General features: G+C 35.4%; 1 protein-coding gene across 1 annotated transcript in view; it reads right to left on the bottom strand.

Moving 5' to 3' along the window:
- The window catches only part of Eprs1 (glutamyl-prolyl-tRNA synthetase 1), a 73,600-nt gene extending 54,483 nt beyond the window's left edge, over nt 1-19,117 (bottom strand). The window contains exons 1-9 of the mRNA XM_027934723.2: nt 18,932-19,117; nt 14,137-14,221; nt 11,679-11,778; nt 10,440-10,596; nt 7,745-7,884; nt 6,851-6,945; nt 3,618-3,744; nt 2,724-2,916; nt 1,074-1,245 (exon numbers count right to left, since the gene is read on the bottom strand). Of these exons, the coding sequence (XP_027790524.2) occupies nt 1,074-1,245; nt 2,724-2,916; nt 3,618-3,744; nt 6,851-6,945; nt 7,745-7,884; nt 10,440-10,596; nt 11,679-11,778; nt 14,137-14,221; nt 18,932-18,977 (1,115 nt within the window). The 5' untranslated portion in view covers nt 18,978-19,117. The remainder of the gene's footprint in view (nt 1-1,073; nt 1,246-2,723; nt 2,917-3,617; nt 3,745-6,850; nt 6,946-7,744; nt 7,885-10,439; nt 10,597-11,678; nt 11,779-14,136; nt 14,222-18,931) is intronic.
- Nucleotides 19,118-19,563: the final 446 nt, after the last annotated feature.

The following is a 19,563-nucleotide window of genomic DNA, read 5'->3' as shown; positions in this document are numbered from 1 at the left end:
TTGGCTTGGCAAATTCTATAATCATATTTCTATAATGACCAATATAAAACATGGTAGGAACCAATATACAATATTTATGACAGCTCTGAAAGAATTTAGGTTTTGAATATTTTTTAATAATCCCTCTAACAGATACCTAAAGGTCTTAACAGTGTTGTAGTTAAGTGTATTCAAGAACAGTATTTTACAGCTGGGGATGTAACTCAGTTGCTTGCCTAATACCCCCAAGGCCCTGGGTTCAATCCCAATCACCCCCCCCAACACACACACACACACAAGCATACAATAACAACATAACAAAATGGGAGTAGAACAGTGTTTTGTAAGTTTAAAAAAAGAAAGAAAGAAAATTATTAGGTTAATTACCATTCTGCTTAAAATGTGACAGAATAAAACTCAACTTTTAAAGAGATATTATTATATTATCTTCTAAGTTTTTAAGACACAAGTTAAGAAACCATTACATTATACTACAAAGGAAACCTTGAGGAGAATCAGGGCTGGGAAGAGTGGCAGCTATTTTCAAAAAACTCACACATGGTTGCAATTTTTGATACTGAAAATGTATATTCAGTGGAAGAGCACTGCCCTGGGTTCCATCCCTAGTGTAGGGGACACACACAGACACACAGATACACACATTCTCACAACAAAAAACCCTGTTACTTTGAAAACCTACACAGTAAAAATAAACACTTGAAAAAAAATTGTTTTCTTATATTGTTCACATTTCAGTATATTTTTATACCATCACTTTTCTAAGTCACCTTATGCCTAGCAAAATCAGAATTTATTACAAAAAGAGAAAAATCTTCATCTAAAGATATACACCACAGTATACCTACCCAATCAATACATGAAAAGCAAATTTAGGCAGACTCAAAAACTTGTATAGATAAAGTGACCTATGAAATAACTTTAACACATGAGCCTTTTTAAAAGGCTTGCAGCTTAATCTATGGATAAAAAAAGATCCTGATTTCCTGACTTTTCTACATCTATTCCATGTTTATAGGGTAAATCAAAGCAAAAGCCAGAAGGCTATCTAGCAATATGGAAAGAAATTCACTTACTTGTATTTGTTCCCAGTTCTTGGGTGTGGTTGAATTTTGCAGCGATAAAGAGTTGGGTCCCTCATGCAACCATTATTACTACTCATGTCAATTTTTGCTCGCAAGCAACAAGACTGACCAAACTGGCTCCCTTTTTTCATTTCTTCCCACATTTGTAGATTCTTCTCAACAGCTATAAAATGATAGTTATATTACAGTTTATATAATGTATTAATTACTAATTTGGTTGAAATAAAATTACTTTGTAATTCAACGCAAATTTTCATTTTATATTATAAAACATGCTCCCTTGGTTTAAACACATTGTTAAGAGTTAAAATATCTGACACCAAGAACATTTCCTTATGAAAGTTATCTGACAAAATAGAAAATACACTCTAAATATGTTGAAAGGATAAAGTCAACCCATTTCCTGATACAGCAGAAATTAAGGATAAGAGAAGAGGTTTTTCTCATTTGATATTTCTCATTTTCCATTCATGGCACAACTGGTCAAGCCCTTGTCTTCTTCCCCACCCAAACTTAACACTGTGCCTTTAAAGTAGAAGCATTCTCTTCCTTTGCTGCCTCATGCCCACACGACAGAGCAAGTTTGGCCTGGCCCTTGGGGCCCACAGGCGTTGGCGCTGCAGCCCGTGCCCGTCTGAAGAACACGGCTCGGGCTGAGAGCCTGAGCCCGTGGGCTCCCTGTAAGTCCCTTCAGTCATCCCAATGAGAAGCAGGAAACTCTTGGATCCGAGAAAACGAGAGATGACAGAAAAAAAGTGTACAATAAAGAAGAGGTTTTAATTCCAGAAAAAAGGACTCTATGTCTTGAGCGACTACAGTCCTACCTATATCAGAATATTGAAAGCCTACCCCTCAACTGTAAGAAAGAACTCTTAAATAACCCTTCTTGTTGGAAACTTCTGAAGACATCATAGACATTTTACCTGTACTCAACAATCAAAATAGATTCAAAAGTCTAGTTAACATTTTTTGAAAATGTAGATAAAAAAGGCTTACTATGATAATTTAAATTTACTATACTTCTCAAATGTAACATTCAAGATTTAAACATTGCAGAAGTTCTGGCAACATAATTACAAAATGAAACAGCCCAGTTTAGAAGTTTAGGACGCAAGTTATGAGTAAGAAAGGTATGCTCTTCAGTCATGTGATATTTCAGAGATATAGGGTAACATTAAGCTTATATATTATACTCACATGTATCCACATACTGAAAGGAAGACTTGGGTGCTAAAAGCATTATCATCAAACATTTTAGAAATGGTATTGTGTCCCTGAGCTCAATCAGGGCCAGCACCATCAAAAAAAAAAAGTATCTACAAATGTTAATTATTTAATTTAAAAGAACTATAGAATATTACAGAAGAAATCCTTCAAATAAAATAAATGCACTGCAAATGACTGTACGTAATAAGAAAGATTACAGGCATGGACACTTCATATGCAACTGTGATGCTAATAAAAGCAGTAAGAATGTAAAGATGATGAAGAAAAAAGATCTCAATGAGATTAATCAATGTACAAATCATAATTTTGGAAGTGTTTTAAACCAGCATCTTTCACAAAAAAGAAATCATGTGCTACTTAAGAAACATAATAAAAGAATATCAATTAAAATATAAGATACTAAATGTGCCTTACAGTTTTTTCTATGTTTGGACTCTATCCTCTGTTCACGTTCTGCTTTCATCTGCTCAGCAGGAGTATCATCCACATAAGCCTTCCCTTCTTGGATTAATTTCTCTGCATATTTCATTATAGTTTCAAAATGATCTGAGGTATAAGTAAACTGATCTGGTTTGATATGCAACAATGCAACATCTTCCAAGATAACCTGCAATAAGAAATCAAAATAACCATTAGTACATCTTGCACTTTCTTGTGCATTTTAATCCTTGATACCATTAGTACATCTTGCACTTTCTTGTGCATTTTAATCCTTGATACTGCATTCTGAGCACGTCATAAAACACCATCAGTCTTTAACAGCCTGGAAATGGTTATGGAAGTTGTACGACATTAGATCAGAAAAGAAAAAAGAGAGAGAGAGATATTCAGTATATGATCTTCCAAATTTCCAGTTGGGAAAGCTGATCTAATGATGGAGTTTTCAATTTACTCTGGAAAAGCTGGTTGATATTGGTTATACTGACAATCATTTGCCCCTCTGTAGTTCTTCTGAATAAAGACGTAAGAGACTAGAAAACCACATTTTCCAATATCTATTTAGTATTCATTTTATTCATAAACTTAAGATTATATGACAAAAAAGGAAACCTGCCTCCTGTGAAACTGGTACTCACAGGAAAATATAGCATGTAGGTAAATTCTGTAGTGATTAGAGAGAGAAAAATAAATTAAATTTTTGGTATGGGAACTCAACATTTCTTCGCTTAGGTCTAGGATATGGAACATACAGATGAAAGGTAAAAAGCAGCTATGAAACAAAATTTATGTTCATACCATAAAGGTATCAGGTCACCCTCTATTTTTAATGAACTTTCTGAAAAAGAGGTCATCTACACTTTTAATTACCTTCTCAAAATCTTCCTTTTCTTTTTCAGGATTTGTGTCGTCAAATCTCATGATCAGTTTCCCTTTAAAGTTAACCTGGTAGTGCTGGTTCAGAAGAGCAGCTTTTGCATGCCCAATGTGTAAGTAACTAAAACAAAAACATTTCACAAAGAAACTCATTAACAAGTTTTAACTAAATACTTAAACTTAACCTTTTTGAGGAGAACTAAACAAAAACCTTTCTAATTGGTACTTCAATCATTTTCTAAGGAGTACTATGATAAAAAATCTGAGCCTAACAGAGACAAAAGACTACAACATTTATAATCATAAGAAACAACTTCATATGCAAAAGCTGACAAAGGGAAAAACATTTACAAACATTACAACCATAAAGAAAATATTTTTATGTTTCTCAAAAGGAATGGTCATTCAGTTAGAGAAAAACTGCTTCCAAAACTGTTGCCAATGCTACCTGGTAGTGTATTTTTAATAAGATCTGTTGCTACTGGGAACTGGATACCCACCTAATACCCACTAAAGAATAGCACCTCTGACACTATCACTGCATCATGACAGCTAAATCAGAGAGTAAATGAGAATTAGGAATCCTAAGAAAAGCCACTTTACTTCTTTAGGCTTTAGTTTTTTCAAATGCCAATAAAAAGATTTTAACTAAGTGATAAGTCTCACCCTAGCATCAATACTCTATGAATCCAAATCTATGAAAATACCATTCTGTTCCTGTAGGCAGCTGACAATGATAAGGAATCAGAGGCATTATTGATCAATCTCTTCTATCAGTGTTGTGGGTCAAAAACAACATCCTGTAACACTTGTGTTAAAAATACATTCAACTGGGCAAAAAACAAGGCATGAAGTAGTTTAAATAATTAGCTTTCCCCAATTTTTATTAGTTTCAACCGATAAATTGTAGCAGCAGTCACACTGTTTAAGACAGTCACTAATTACACAGTACATCTTTAATCTAAGTTGATATCCAATATAGGAGGGAAAAATACAATCCCTTGTATGTCTCTGCATTATTCTTTAAATCAATCAGTCTTTTAAAACATTCATACAGCATTCCAGATCAACTATTTAATTTTAAGAAGGCTTTATATGCAAAAGTCAATGCAGACAAATACATGAGGCCCTAGGTTAAATGCCTACCACCAAAAAAAAGGTGGGGGCAGGGGAACAATGAAATGAAATGAAAACACAGCTTGTGCTTAAATAAAGTTACGTGACTCTAAAATAATGGATGCCATTCTAACAATTCCCAAACCTCAAGAAAGCTAGTAGGATTATAAAATATTCACAAAACAACTCAAATAATCAGCTCAAAAGAAAACCTGTGTCATAAGAGCTAAAGAAAGTAAGTACATGAGTTAGTAGTGATGCAGAATTAGGATTCTACCACTCATAACAAACACAAGCAGCATGATCATCAGTTGCTTGGACTCTGAAGCCAAATGGTGTAGGTTTGACAAGTTACTAAAACATCTTATTAATCACTTTATGAAACCATCTGTAAAACAGAGATTATAACAGTGCCTTCCTCACAGGGGTTTTAGGATTAATGATTTATTTTTATGAGAAATACTTGGTAGTATATGCACATACGGATAATAAGTACGTAAAATACTTGGTAGTATCTGGAACATTTGTGTTAGCTAAGAGTAAGACTAAAGGCAAAGATAAGTCTTCTGGCTTTCATATAAGACATAGAACTCTTAGGCAGTATAAGGGAATATAACCAAAATGATGAATATTAAGAAAAACTGGATATTGATTTATATTTCAAATCCCTAAACTTTATTAGGCTGAGAGCATGGTCTCTGAGATTGACATAATTTAAATAAACATATTCATTTATAAAATAAAATATTACAAATCTTATATTGTTAAATATATAAACACAAACAGCTTACTAGCCCAAGAAATAATAATGACAGAAAATTTCTTTCCTTATCTGTCGGATTCTATTGTCTACATATTCCATTTACCACAGGAGGGAAAGAATTGGCTACAGAATACACAATCTGAAATTAAACTAAATTTGGAAAAAAAAATCATCTTATTTAACAAAATATTGCATAATACTTTAAAAGGCTAAGTTTCTAAGTGAGGCTAACAGCTTTAGTAAGACATATTTTATAATATTAATATCAACGGAAGAACCCTATTACAAAGCTTAACCAGTGTGCTCCAAATTGGAATGCAGGTCCAGCATGGTGACACAAACCTGTAATCCCAGCAATTTGGGAGGCTGAGGCAGTAGGATCAAGAGTTGAAAACCAGCCTTAGCAACTTAGTGAGGCCCTAAGCAACTCAGTGAGACCTTGTCTCTAAATAAATAATACATAAAAAGGGCTGGGGATATGGCTCAGTGGTTGAGTGCCCCTGGGCTGAATCCCTGCTGCAGGGGGAATAAAAAATATTGGAATGGAGATGTGAAAAGACAGAGTGTCTCTGTAGCTTTAAGGATTGTTGAGCTAGGCCTGAGTCAGTCCCAGGTTGTAGCCAACAACTAGAACAGTTTTTTCCCCTCATGAGCAATTCAAACATTACTTTCTATGTGTGCCTAGAATTTCAGAATTGGGTAGGAGTGAGTATTTCAGGACGACTCTTCATTTATTGGGGTGGAGGGGAATGCTACTGTAACTTCTATCATTAACTAAAAGCATTGCTCAGGATATAAATAGAAATCCTTATTTAATAAAAGCCAACCCCATCACCATCTGAAATACAAAGAAAATTTAAACCTTCTTTTATAGGCATTTTCTTGATTTGTATTTAAAAATCTGGGCGAGAGCTGGGTGTGGTGGCATGTGCCTATAATCCCAGCTACTCAGAAAATTGATACAGAATCATAACTTCCAAACCAGCTGGGGCAATTTAGTGAGATCCTATCTCAAAAACAAGGTGGGTTAGGGGTATACCTCTGTGGTAGAGCACTTGCCTAGACAGGGGCCTGGGTTCAATCCCCAGCACTAGAAAAATAAATAAACTCTGGAAGAAAATAAAAATGTCAACTATTACTGTAATAAAAACTATAAGCTGACTATGAACTAAATAAATACTAGCTGTTAATAATTCAGAAGCCATAAAAATGTTAAGAATGTTAACTCTCACAATTAAAATATAACTTATGTCATTCTATATCAACCTATTAATAAAACATTTAATAACTGTTTTAAAGCTACTTCACTAAAAATATTTAATGATAAATATGAGCTGTACTTTCTTACCCACTAGCCTCTGGAGGAAACCTGACGGTAACCTTTCCCATTTCTGCACCAGGAAGCTCAATAAATTTCCCAACATCTTGTTTTTTCTCAGGTGCCTAAAAAAACAGAATATTCTTAACAACAAAAAGTTGTCTGGTTAAATGTTTAAGAATACATCCATTCAACAAATACTCATGAACTATTATTTATCAGACATGACACTGGTTATGAGCAAAATTATGACTAGTACATCATCCTTGCACCTGAGGACTCAAAATCTGATGAAAGAAATAAATAAAACCAAACACAAGCAATATCAACACGTACAGGGTGCCACTGAAGCACTCAGGTGAATTAGTTAACAGTATCTAGGATCAATGGGAAATTTAAAAGGAAGAAAAAACCAAGCTAGACCTTGGAAAGTAAGTAAAACACTAAGCAGATTCTGGAGAAGAGGATTTTTTCCCTACATTCTCTATGCCACATCCCCTTACAGAATCAACAAAAAGGCTCTGAAGAATCTCAGGATCCAATGGGCAATGGTTTTCAAAACTGAGAACAGAATATTCAGGAGAAAAAAAAGATGGCACAGTTGTAAAATACTGAGGATGGGAGCTGGGGATGTAGCTTAGTGGTAGAAGCATGAACAAGGCCCTAGGTTCAATCACCAGCACAAAACAAAACAAAATAAAAATGAGATTTCAATTATATGGAGTTTGGATGCCTAAGGAATACACATTGTATCATCACAATCTTTCAGACATATAAAGATTAGGGCTTTATGTAATTGAACAGTTGAATCAAACCAAGACAATGATGTTAGCTACTTCTTAGAAGCTTTATCATCAGTAGAAATAACTATATTTTCAAAACTAGGGTCTCAGACCAAAATGTTAGCATTAAAAAAACGCTTACCACTCTATCTTTGTTTGTTGAAACATCCCACTTGGCACCTACTGACCGGAAGGCCTGCTGGGCTTCAAGAAAGCCAAACCAACGTTTTACATGAACTGGAGTTTTGTTCTGTTTCAATTGTTCCTGCCATGAAGCATTTCCTAATAACAAACATAATTTAATAAAACTTCAGATTCAAACCAAAATTCTAATCATGGTTAATTTAAGTAAATGCAACTTAAAGTTGTGTTTCTATAATGAAGCTTTTAAAAAATATATTCATTTTTAAATTGTAGTTGGACACAATGCTTTTATTTTATTTGTTTTTATGTGGTGCTGAGGATCGAACCCAGGGCCTCGCACTCATTAGGCAAGTACTCTACCGCTGAGCCACAATCCCAGCCCTAATGAAGCTTTTAAAATGTGGATATATGTGGAAATGTTTTCTTATACTTTTATATATTTTATAGAATTCACAAAACCATTACAAATTTTTTTTTCAGTTCAATTCACTGAAGTTCTCTAATATTAGATCCTGCCTTTACTCCCTCAACACATGCATTGTCAAAATAAATGCTTCGTTTCATAATTAAAGTTTTAAGTGTATCAACTGCAGAAAACAATAAAATCAAGAAATAGTGTTTCCTCAAGTATAATATTAAAAAGACACTGATGGAAAAATTTACTTAAGTCATTAACATTAAAAAGCTACAATCCTAACAGAATTATAGAATATTACATCTCTTTCATGAATACTAGGTCAAAATTCACAATAGGCAAAAACGTCATGAAAAAGTTCAGTTCAATTAAAATAGACCTTCATTTTATGTTGGTTATTGTTATAACAATTTAATTTTGAGGAAGTTTAAAGCACAAAAGAGTAGAGAACATAAATAACGCCTATGCATGTACCATAACCCAAATATTTTGCCCTATTGTATTCAGGGTTTTTTAAAGAAAATAACAAAATTCAAGTTCCCTTTGTATCTCATCAATCCCATTATCCTTCCTCCCTACCTTGTAAATTTCTATTAAATACACATAGCTACATGCTTATAATTCCAGTGAACTGAGAGCCTAAGGCAGGAGGATCACCAGTTTGAGGCTAGCTTCAGCAATTTAGTGAGACCCTCAGCAACTTAATGAGACCCTGTCTCAAAATACAAATAAAAAGGACTGGGAATGTATTTCAGTGTCCCTGGGTTAAATTCCTAGTACTACTTACTATTTAACCCTGTTTCAATTAATTATACTGATGATTTTGTTCATGGTTATACACAGATTGATAATAAAATTAATCCACCTTAAGCTTTAATAAATCAAAGACTCCCACAAATTATAATCACATCACCCTATGTCATCCTCAATAATCCATGTTTTCTCTCATATATGATGTACTTTTTGCAAAGCATGCTCATATGTCCCTATGTAATCATCTTGGCTTCTCTGTGGTCACTTACACAATCAAAATTTTATTTCATTTTTTAAAATATTTTTAAAATATTTTTTTTAGTTGTAGATGGACACATGCCTTTATTTTATTTATTTATTATTTATGTGGTGCTGAGGATTGAACCCAGCGCCTCGCATGTGCTAGACGATGCTGTACCACTGAGCCACAACCCCAGCCCCCAAAGTTTTATTTTTTAAAGGTGCTAACTCCCCTCTGGCCTAGTTCCATAAGTGATCTTATGTCATGAAAGCCTAACTTCATTCCAGAATTATTTACTTTGGCATTTACCTCCTTAAAATCTGGAATACATGGCTGACCAAACCATCTTATATTTTCTTGCTTCTATAAATTCCTTTCCCCAAACTCTAGTCTATTTCCTAAACTCAAGGGAACTGCAGAGGTTTGTCTCTAAATTTCTGCAACTCTGTGGGGTGTTGGTTATATTCCATTATCTTGACTGTGATGATGGTTTCACAGGTGTATATCATGTTAATATTTACCAAATTATACAATTTAAGTAAGTGTTTTATATATCAATTGAACCTCATGAAAAGTTGTCTGTTTTTTTCAATAAATTGACTTTCCAAGTTCCTAAGAATATATTTCTATCTGTTACATTTGCGAGGAGGAAGTAAGTGTTGGGGATGAAACTTAGCAGTAGAGTACTTGCCTAGGCCCTGTGTTCCATCAACAACACAGGAGAAAAACAAAAAAAGAAAAATAGTGTCCTGCCAGAAGAATAACAGTCCAAACTACCTCACTATCCACCCACTTCTAATAGTCCTACTAGCAGTAAATATTTTTTCAAATGAGAGACAAGTGTCCAGAGTCAAGTAATGGTGGAGGTAGGACAAGTACTAACCAGAAATGGGATAAGGCTTCTTAAACAGGAACAAAGACACCTCCAAAGGCAAGAGGGATTAGTGAGACAGATGACCCCCAAGGACAGAGTACAGGAAATTCCCATATTGTACAGAAATAGATGGAGCACTCACTCCTCTGAAAAAGTCATAAAAGTACTACCTAGGGCTGCGGTTGTGGCTCAGCAGTAAAGTGTTCACCTAGCATGTGCGAGGCCCTGAGTTCGATCCTCAGCACACATAAAAAATAAATAAATAAATAAACAAACAAACTAAAGTATTAAAAAAAAAAAGTACTACCTAAACATTATGCACACATATACAGAAACACAAAAATACATGTACTTATCCAAAACAATATTTAATGATTAAAACAGAATTTTTTAAGAGAAATTCTTGATACCTTTTAGAGTGGCCCAAACACATAAATCTGCTAAGGTCATGGAGTTTCCAACTAAATATGTTCTCAGAGATAGGCAATGATTGAGCTCACTGATTGCAGAAGCAAACAAATTACACGAAGACAATTTTGTAGTGCTAAATTCCAACCAGTGATCAACCTATAAACACAAAGACAGAAAACAAATACACCCCACACTTAGAAAAAATTCTAGTTAACTTGAGCAACAGTACACTCTTGGATGCCTTAGTTAGAATTACACTTATCTCAAATTATAGAATCCATTCTATGGATTCAATTTTGGATACCTGGGATCTAAAATGGCATTTAAGCCCTATGCAACTTAAGGAGACCCCTACCTTAAAAACAAAAACAGGCTGAGGATGTAACTCAGTGGTTAAGCACCCCTGTGTTCAATCCCTGGTACCAAAACAAAACAAATTCATCTTGTCTTCAAAAAATAAAATAAAAGTAAAAAATAAAATTATTAAAAAAAAACTTTAAAAAAAGACCTGAGAACCGGTAATAGGAAGGAGTAACCAACTTGAAACAACTAAAAAAGCAGGTCTTGGTCTGTAGAATGTAAAAGTAAATAGTTAAAAAACATTCTTTATATTTTAAGCTTTATGACATTTAGAAGAATCAGAATACAAATAAGGCAGAGGGAAAAATGCACCTTCAGAATGGAACCAACAATTAATCAGTTATGACTGTAATTAAATAAAGTATATACTCAGAAAAGAAAATGGGATCCAAACTTGTACGTTACCCTGGGCAAATCTCTTAATTTTGCTAGACTTGTTGCTTAACTTGTCAAGTAAGTTAGTTAAATTAGATGATCTAGGAATCTAGGTAGATAAACGTAACACTAAATGCCAATAGAACCTCTGATGTGGGATTAAACATTCAAACTTTAGAGCTTATAAAAAATTAATCTTTTTATTAAAGTAAAAACACAATGAGCATTCCTTAACCTGATCTATGATGAATACTGTTAATATCCTTAAGTAGAATAATAGTACAAAATGCAGGTGAGGTGGCATAAGCCTATAGTCCCAGCTATTTGGGAAGGTTGAGGGAGAAGGACAACTTGAGCACAGGACTATGAAGTCAGTGTGGGCAATACAGCATAATGCTGTAATAATAATAATAGTATATAACAATATATTAGAAGATGATAAAGCTTATAAAAATTCAGAAGCATAAATCAAAACAAAACACAAAGAAATGTTCACTGTTTACCTCAGTATGCTCCATCAAGTTAGTGCCATAGAGCCCAGCTGTAGTTGCAACTCTAGCCAAGTAGCGAAGTATGGAATTTATGTCGGTGAATACCACATTTCTACAAAATAAGAATGAGATAAAGTACTATGTATGGTTACTCTCACAAATCAGTAAGAGTCATGAGACTTAATGAAAAAGCAAAAATAGAAACCTTAAATATTTACATGTTCTTTTCTACTATAGTAAAACAAAAGATCTGCTGATTTGCACGTTCTTTTCTACTATAGTAAAACAAAAGATCTGCTGATTTGTATGTTCTTTTCTACTGTAGTAAAACAAAAGATCTGCTGATTTGTTCTTTATACTGTTTCTATCAAGTTCTGAACTGTTCTGAAATATCCAGCTAAATCTATAAATTTACATTAGAACAGACTCTAAATGATGCTTCAACTTCCTAATTTTTAGTTTCTATATTTAATAAAAACTGTTCAGTGGTGAAATATGAAAATTATTAGATATAGAGAAAAAATGATTTAAAATAAATCAAGGTGGGGTGGGGATATGACTCAGAGGTAGAGTACCTGCCTCTTATGCATGAGGCTCTTGGTTCCTCCCCACCACCATGAAAAAGGTAAAATAAATAAATCAAGACAAAGAAACCAAGGATTCACAGGCTATTGTCAATTTTATGGTAAAGAAGGCAAACCAAACCCCATTGCAGCCAGGCACAAAAGTGTGCACCTATAGTTCTACTACTCAAGAGGCTAAGACAGGAGGATTACTTGAGTCCACAATTTTGAGGGCAGTCTGAGCAACATAGACAGGCCCCATCTTAAAATTGCAAGGTAAAATTGTACTTTTTTTTTTTTAATTTATTTTTGCAGTACTGGGGACTGAATCCATAGCCTCCCACACTGAGTTACATCCCCAGCCCTTTTTATTTTGAAACAGGGTCTGTGTGTGTGTGTTACTAGAGACTAAACCTAGAGGTGCTTTACCATTGAGCTACATCACCAGACTTTTTTGTTTGTTTTTGTTTTAAATTAACGTTGAGACAGGGTCTCCATAAATTGCAGAGTTAGGTCCTAAAACTTGGATCATCCTGCTGGGCGCAATAGCGCATACCAGTAATCCCAGCAGCTTGGGAGGCTGAAACAGGAGAATCTTGAGTTCAAAGCCAGCTTCAGCAACTGCCAGGCACTAAACAACTCAGTGAGACCCTGCCTCTAATAAAATACAACATAGGGCTGAGGAAGTGGCTCAGTGGTTGAGTACCCCAAGTTCAATCCCCAGTACCAAACAAACAAAAAAACTGTTTAAAAAAAAAAAAACAACTTGGATCACCCTGCCTCAAGCCCCTGTAATTGCAAGTGTGGATAACAACGCCTGGCAAAAAGTACTTTTTTCTTTAAGAGATGTTAAAACATACAGAGAAGAGACAACAGCAATAAAATTTTAGAAGCTAGGGGCTGAGGGTGTAGCTGAATGGTACAGTTCTTACCTCACATGCACAAGGCCCTGGGGATCCCCAGCACCATGGGGGAAAAAATCAGAAGCTGAAATGCAGATGGACTTAGCAGACCTGAAAAAACTGAATCTTAAATGGACAAATTTGAAAACTAACTCAATTTAATGTCCGCAAAAGATGAGAATCAAGAAAAATAAGTATCTCTGCTGTGAGAATGAACTGGGGCTAAAATAGGCTTAGCTGAAAATCCCTTTAACAATCATTCAGAAACATGGGTATTCTCAAACTTACCCTCCACAGCTGTGCTACTTCACATACCCTACCCTCGAAAAACTTGAGCTTTTTTTTTTCTCTAAAGAGTAAAATAGTCTTTGGATAATTGGATACCCAAGAAAAAACTAAGGACACTGACATCAGAGGTTCCTCAAATTAACAGCTCATCCTAGAATAGAACTTACAGTTGACAGGACCACCCCAAACTGGACATGCAGCTCAGTGAAAGTGCACTTGTCTAACATGCTTGAGGCCCTGGTCTGAATCCCCAGCACCGCAGAACAAGAAAAAGAAATTCTTCATAAGTCTTTTTTTTTTTTTTCCTCCTTTTCCAAAGATGCCAACATTTTACATTGTGGACTTATCAATTTCTTTCTCATTATTATTTATTTTCAGTATTTCTATTTTCCACCAGAAATTATACAATTATCTATATATGTATATATAATTATACAATTATATAATTATAATTAAATATAATTATAAGAACTTAAAAGCTTTAAATATAAATCTTTCTGAACATTTCCATTTATTTTAAACAGATTACAAGTTGTAATCAGATAGCTAGCTGACAAGCATAATTCTCTGGCTGCTGTTCCTTGAGAATGACAAAGCATGCTTCTCTCTAGGAACAAAACCTATCTAATTAGCAAGTAAAACAAGCATACAACATTTAATGATGAATATTTTTTAAATGTTGTTCAGTACTAAAAATAGAAATTAAAAAGCACTTACTCAGAAACACGAAGAATATTTTCTTTCCCTTCTTCAACAGAAATGCTGACATCACCTTTCACATGTTCTACCGCCAGCAAAGCTTCTAAAAATGATAGGATGAAAAGATTTCTCTTTAAAAACAATGTAGTATTTATAACTTGAGTCACAAAGCATTAGGGATGAGTCAACAAACCAATATTATGTCCCATAAGGAGTAACCTTTTTTTTTTCCCCCACAGCAGGATATAGACAGCAAATCTAGACTTTGATCTTGGAGAAATAAATTAGAATTCATTATTAGCACAGTCCACTTGCTTCCGAATATGCTCAGGTTTTGATTAGTAACAATAAAATGAATCTTCTCCTTCTTTAGATGATAAGAAATTAGAATTGTACCTTGTATAAAAGTCAAAAGTATTTAAGTGATTACTATGTGGTAGGTTCTACACTAAATGCTTTAGAGTAATTACAATTTTTAATCTTTGTCATAACCTTAAGTTGATACCTTTATTCCCACTATAGAAGAGGAAACTGAAGCTTAGAGAGGTTAAAGAACCAGCCTGATGTCCTTAGCTAAATACATGGCAGTCAGGAGTTGAATGCAGCGCTCAGTCCAGACCTCCCACTCTGCAACAGAGTACTACTGCCTCTCAACACATTTTACTAAATTGACTCACTAATACTTTGTTTTCTTAATTTGTTAAGATGAACAGCTAGCATTCATATATCATTTCCAAATACCATGCTCCCTTGGAAACGACACCAGGTTAGGGAAAGTAACCTAGAATATCTTATTGTGCTAGAAATCAAGTTCTGTTTGAAGGTCTGTCCCCTCAGAAACTTATGTTGAAATTTCATAGCCACTATAACAATATCAAGAAATAGGACCTTTAACAGGTATTTTAGGTCAAGAGGCAATGTGGGAATGGGTTTGCTCTCTCTCATGTGCTCTTTCTCAGCTCTTCTGCTATGTTATGACACAGCAAGAAGGACTTGCCAGATGTATCCCCTTTGTCACGGATTTACCATGCTCCAAAAACATCAGACAATAAACTTCTGTCATTATAAATAACCCAGTCTGGGATGCAGGATGTAGCTCAGTGGGAGAACACTTTTGTAGAGTGTACAAGAGGATAACAACATTGCAAAAATACTACTAATACTATTAGTAATAATAAAGTAAAATATTACCCACTCTGTGGTATTCTGCTATAATAGCACAAAACAGATTAAAACAAGAAATTATTCAAAAGAGAGATAAAAAATCAGGTCACAAAGACATAGAGGCCAGCTTAGACTCCCCTGGCATATTGGGGCAATTTGACCACCAAAATGAAATAAATTTTAGCATATCATTACAAAAGGATCTTACTGAGCAAATAAAAGAAATAAACCATTATAAGCAACAAAATAAATATAAAAAACACTATCTTAGGAGTAAAAGAATATATAATATGGTTCAATGCACATGAAATTCTAGAAAAAGCAAACAAAGTGACAAAAAACATGTCAGAGGCTACCAGGAGCCAGGGATGAGGAGAGAGATGACTAAAAAGGGAATAAGGGAATGTTTTGGAAGCAACAGAAATATTCTATATTATTGTTGTGGTGGAGGTTTATAAATTACATATATCACTGCATATTTTATGTCAACTTGTACTCATAAAGCTGGTATACTTGACTGTATACAAATTATAACTCAACAAAACTAATTTTAAAAAATATTTATTTTCTAGTTATAGGTGGATAATATATCTTTATTTTATTTTTATGTGGTGCTGAGGGTCGAACCCAGTTTTTCACACATGCTAGGTGAGTGCTCTACCTCTGAGCCACAACCCCAGCCCCAACAAAACAAATTTTTAAAAATAAAAAATTTTTAAATTGAAAATGAAAATAATGTAATACATTGAATATATTTATTTTACTATGATTTTTTTTTTTAAATGGGAAAACTCTTCTCACAAAAAAATGTCAACTAATGTAAAACAAATGCCAACTTGGAAAATAAATTATATCCTTTTTCTTGGCAGTATAGGGGATGGAACCCAGGACCTCCCATATGCTAGGCAACTGCTGAGTTACACCCTCAGCTCTTTAAAAGGAACTGTAGAATCAGAAGGTCAACATTTGAAAACCATCATAATAATCAAGTTAGGCAGGAAACATTAATGGATGCTGAAACCAGCATGCAAAGGTTTAATGAAGAGAAGAATGGTTGCATGGTCCAAAAGTTCTCCCATTAAAATACCTATTAATTAAAAGGGAAAACTGCAGTGGGAAAAGCTGGCAGATGCCCTCGTAAGTGATCAAGGTTGGAATTATTAGTAATGGGAAAATCAAATTCATGCATCAAATGATGGGCTGCAATGAAGAATAAGGAATCAATTCTGTAATAAAGAAAAAAGAATCACTCCTGCCAAAGATGCACAAGCTGAAATCTAGTCCCAAGAAAACATCAGACAACCTGATTAGGAGTTATTCTTCAAGAGATTTATAATCTTTAGAGGGGTCAAAGCTATGAGACCAAGGGGAAAAAACTACTAAACTATTTTGGATTGAAAAAGATTGAGGAGACATGACAACCAAGTACAAACAAAACTTAGTCCTAGATTTTGGTCCTTATGCTATGGAAGGCACTATTGAAGCAATCAGTGTTAGAAGAACATACTTTAGATGTTAAGGATTCTATCAAGATGTATTTCCTGATTTTGATGATTATAAGAGGTCAGATGGAGAGATTTCTTCCTCTGGGTAATGCACACTGGAATATTCTTAGGTGCTGATGCATCATACTGCAGTATGCTCTCAGGTAGTACAGGGAAGAAAAGTTCTTGGTTCTATTGCATCTTCTTTAAGTTTTAAATTATTTTAACATTAAAAAATAACATTTAGACATATTAAAACAGAGGAATTCTAGCCATCCAATCCATCTTTTAAACATTTCATTTAATTTTATTATTTAAAGATAAAATGTATCTGACTTGAGCCACTGAAAAGAATTAAATACAAAAACAAAAGATAGGTGAGGTACAACCAGAAGAAAAAGATATATTTTATAACTGGTCTATAGTCCAAAATAATAACACATTTCTTTAAAATTCTATTTCAGAATACTAACAGCAATGTGGTTCCAAGTTCTGTAATTCACTAAAGAAATAGATCAATCACCTTTAGAGTAATGATCTAAGCAACATTAGTAAAAACTATACCCACTTATCAATATCTAAAATGTGTCTGGAATGTTACTTACAGTCTCATTTTTTTCTGGCAACCAACACTATATAGAAAACATTAGCCTCCCCCCCCTCCCTTTTTGTGGTGCTGGGGATTGAACTCAGAGCCTTGAGCAGGTTAGGCAAGTGTTCTACTGCTGGGCCACATCCCCAGTCCCTACCCCCACTTCCTTAAATAAGCAAATTGTGGGAGTCATTAAACAAGGAATATCAAGGTTCCACAATAATAATTAGCAGCCAGGACTGCACTCAGGCCTCCACGAACCAAATATCTTTGCTCTCAACCATGAGGCCACATTGTCTAATATTAGTCCAGCTCAAGAATCAAATCTATTTCTTTCTGAGCTCATTCATTTGTTGTGGGGTTAGCCCACAATTCCTGAAACCAATACACTAACACCTATCATTTTTAATATCTAAAATGGTTATTTTTTAAGGGCTGGAAGTGTAACTCAATGGTAAACCTTTGCTTAGAATGCAGAAGGCCCTATGTTCAATCTTCAGCACCAAAAAAAAAAAAAAAAAAAGTATTCCAATAAACTCACACCACCACCAAAGTTGAGAAAATAATGATTAATTTCATGATTCCCCGTGGCCAATTATATTTAAAAGTCTGGGCTTCTTGAACATTAGAAAGTACTTGTGTAGAGAAGGGGACACAGCTCAGTTGGTAGATCATTTGCCTAGCATGCAGAAGGTCCTGGGTTCAATCCTCAGCACCAGAGTGGGGGGGTGGGGAAGTACTGTGCATTTAACTATGTATTAAAAAGCACAGGAGTAAAGTACTTAAAATTCTTTTGTGTAATTTCCCAAAGTAATGAAAAAGCAGAAATTCTACGCTATTTACCCACAGTAACCTCGGCCAAGTTGAAAAAGCAATTTCAATTTCAACTTAAGATGTATCAGGAAGGTGAACATACAGATAAACATATGTAAACATAAGATCTGATGTTTACCCTGACATTTACTACATCCACAGGGTGTGTAGAAAAACAACCTCATTAACATGCAGTAAACCTGTTTTTAGCAATTATCCTTTTTACCACTCTTTTAACTAAAAATAAATGCAACCCCAGTTAAAAGCCTAAATGCTAATAGGACAATCTACTTGGTTCATTTAGACCCTGACAAAATGTAAGGAAAAATCAACTAAATTCAAGACGAGAGTTGGGAGAGAAAATGCTAAAAACAAAGCGAAGATAAGTTTTAAGATGTTATTTCTACGACCAGTTCTTGGTCCCCAGAGGAATGCATTTCAAAAAGGGAGCAGGAAACTGGCTTAAAGTCAACCCTCTGAGAGAAGGTGGTCCAAAAGCCTCGGGTTGCCCGCCCTGGGCTCACACCGCGCCTTCCTCCACGCCCTGGAAACCGTTGTCTTCCGCAGCAGATGCCCTAGGTAAGGTGCAGAAGGCGAAGGGGTCGGGGCCTACTCCGTGTGTAGCTTGGGGAAAAGGGAAGGCCCATTCTCCCAGGCCGTGACCGCCGCCACTGCGCCAAGCCGGGGCGCAGCGAGGTTCCCAGCCCCGCACCCTCCCTGGCTGATGCAACCCACACGGTCGGCGGCAGCTGCCTCTTACCCAGGGGCGGGTCTCCAGAATTCACGGTGAGACAGAGCGTAGCCATCTCCACGGGTCTTCTGATACACCTGTCAGCCCGCCTGCCTGGTGCCCTAAAGACCCGCGACCGGCTGAAAACGGGAGGATGCAACGTGTGCACGCGCCCGACGCCGCCGCAGCCTCCGCCCCGCCTATTTGCCGCGACCAATGCTGTCATCGCGCACGCCGTAGTGCGTCATCACGGCGCGCCGTCACCGCCCTCGCCCTCGCCCTCCACGGGAGTTGCAAGTCCTCGGTGCTCCGCCTTTCCGCAGCTATTCGGTAGAACCTACGTGGCCTTCCACGCTGCTCTCCAAAATACTCTGAAGCGGACTGAACGTTTCGACACTTCGCAAAAGAAAACAGCAAGGTTGTCAGACCGTTTCTACTGCGGGTTGGGCGTTTATGTGAAGTACTTGGCAGAACGTGCACTGTGTATTGTTAATTAGCATATGTTGTATGCAAACGTACAGGAAAGTCTTGGAAGCTTACATACAAAATAACAGCCACGGTTACATTGGGATTTGGAGAAACTTCTAATGTTTTCTGTATTTTTATCAAGAGAGACATAGATTAAAAGTTATTGTTTATTACAAAATAATGATTACAAGTGA

The sequence above is a fragment of the Marmota flaviventris genome, chromosome 12 (genome assembly GCF_047511675.1).
Source record: "Marmota flaviventris isolate mMarFla1 chromosome 12, mMarFla1.hap1, whole genome shotgun sequence".
In the NCBI taxonomy this organism is placed as follows: Eukaryota; Metazoa; Chordata; class Mammalia; order Rodentia; family Sciuridae; genus Marmota; species Marmota flaviventris.
Note: the sequence above shows the minus strand (reverse complement) of the source record. Positions and strands in the feature narration are given on the sequence as shown.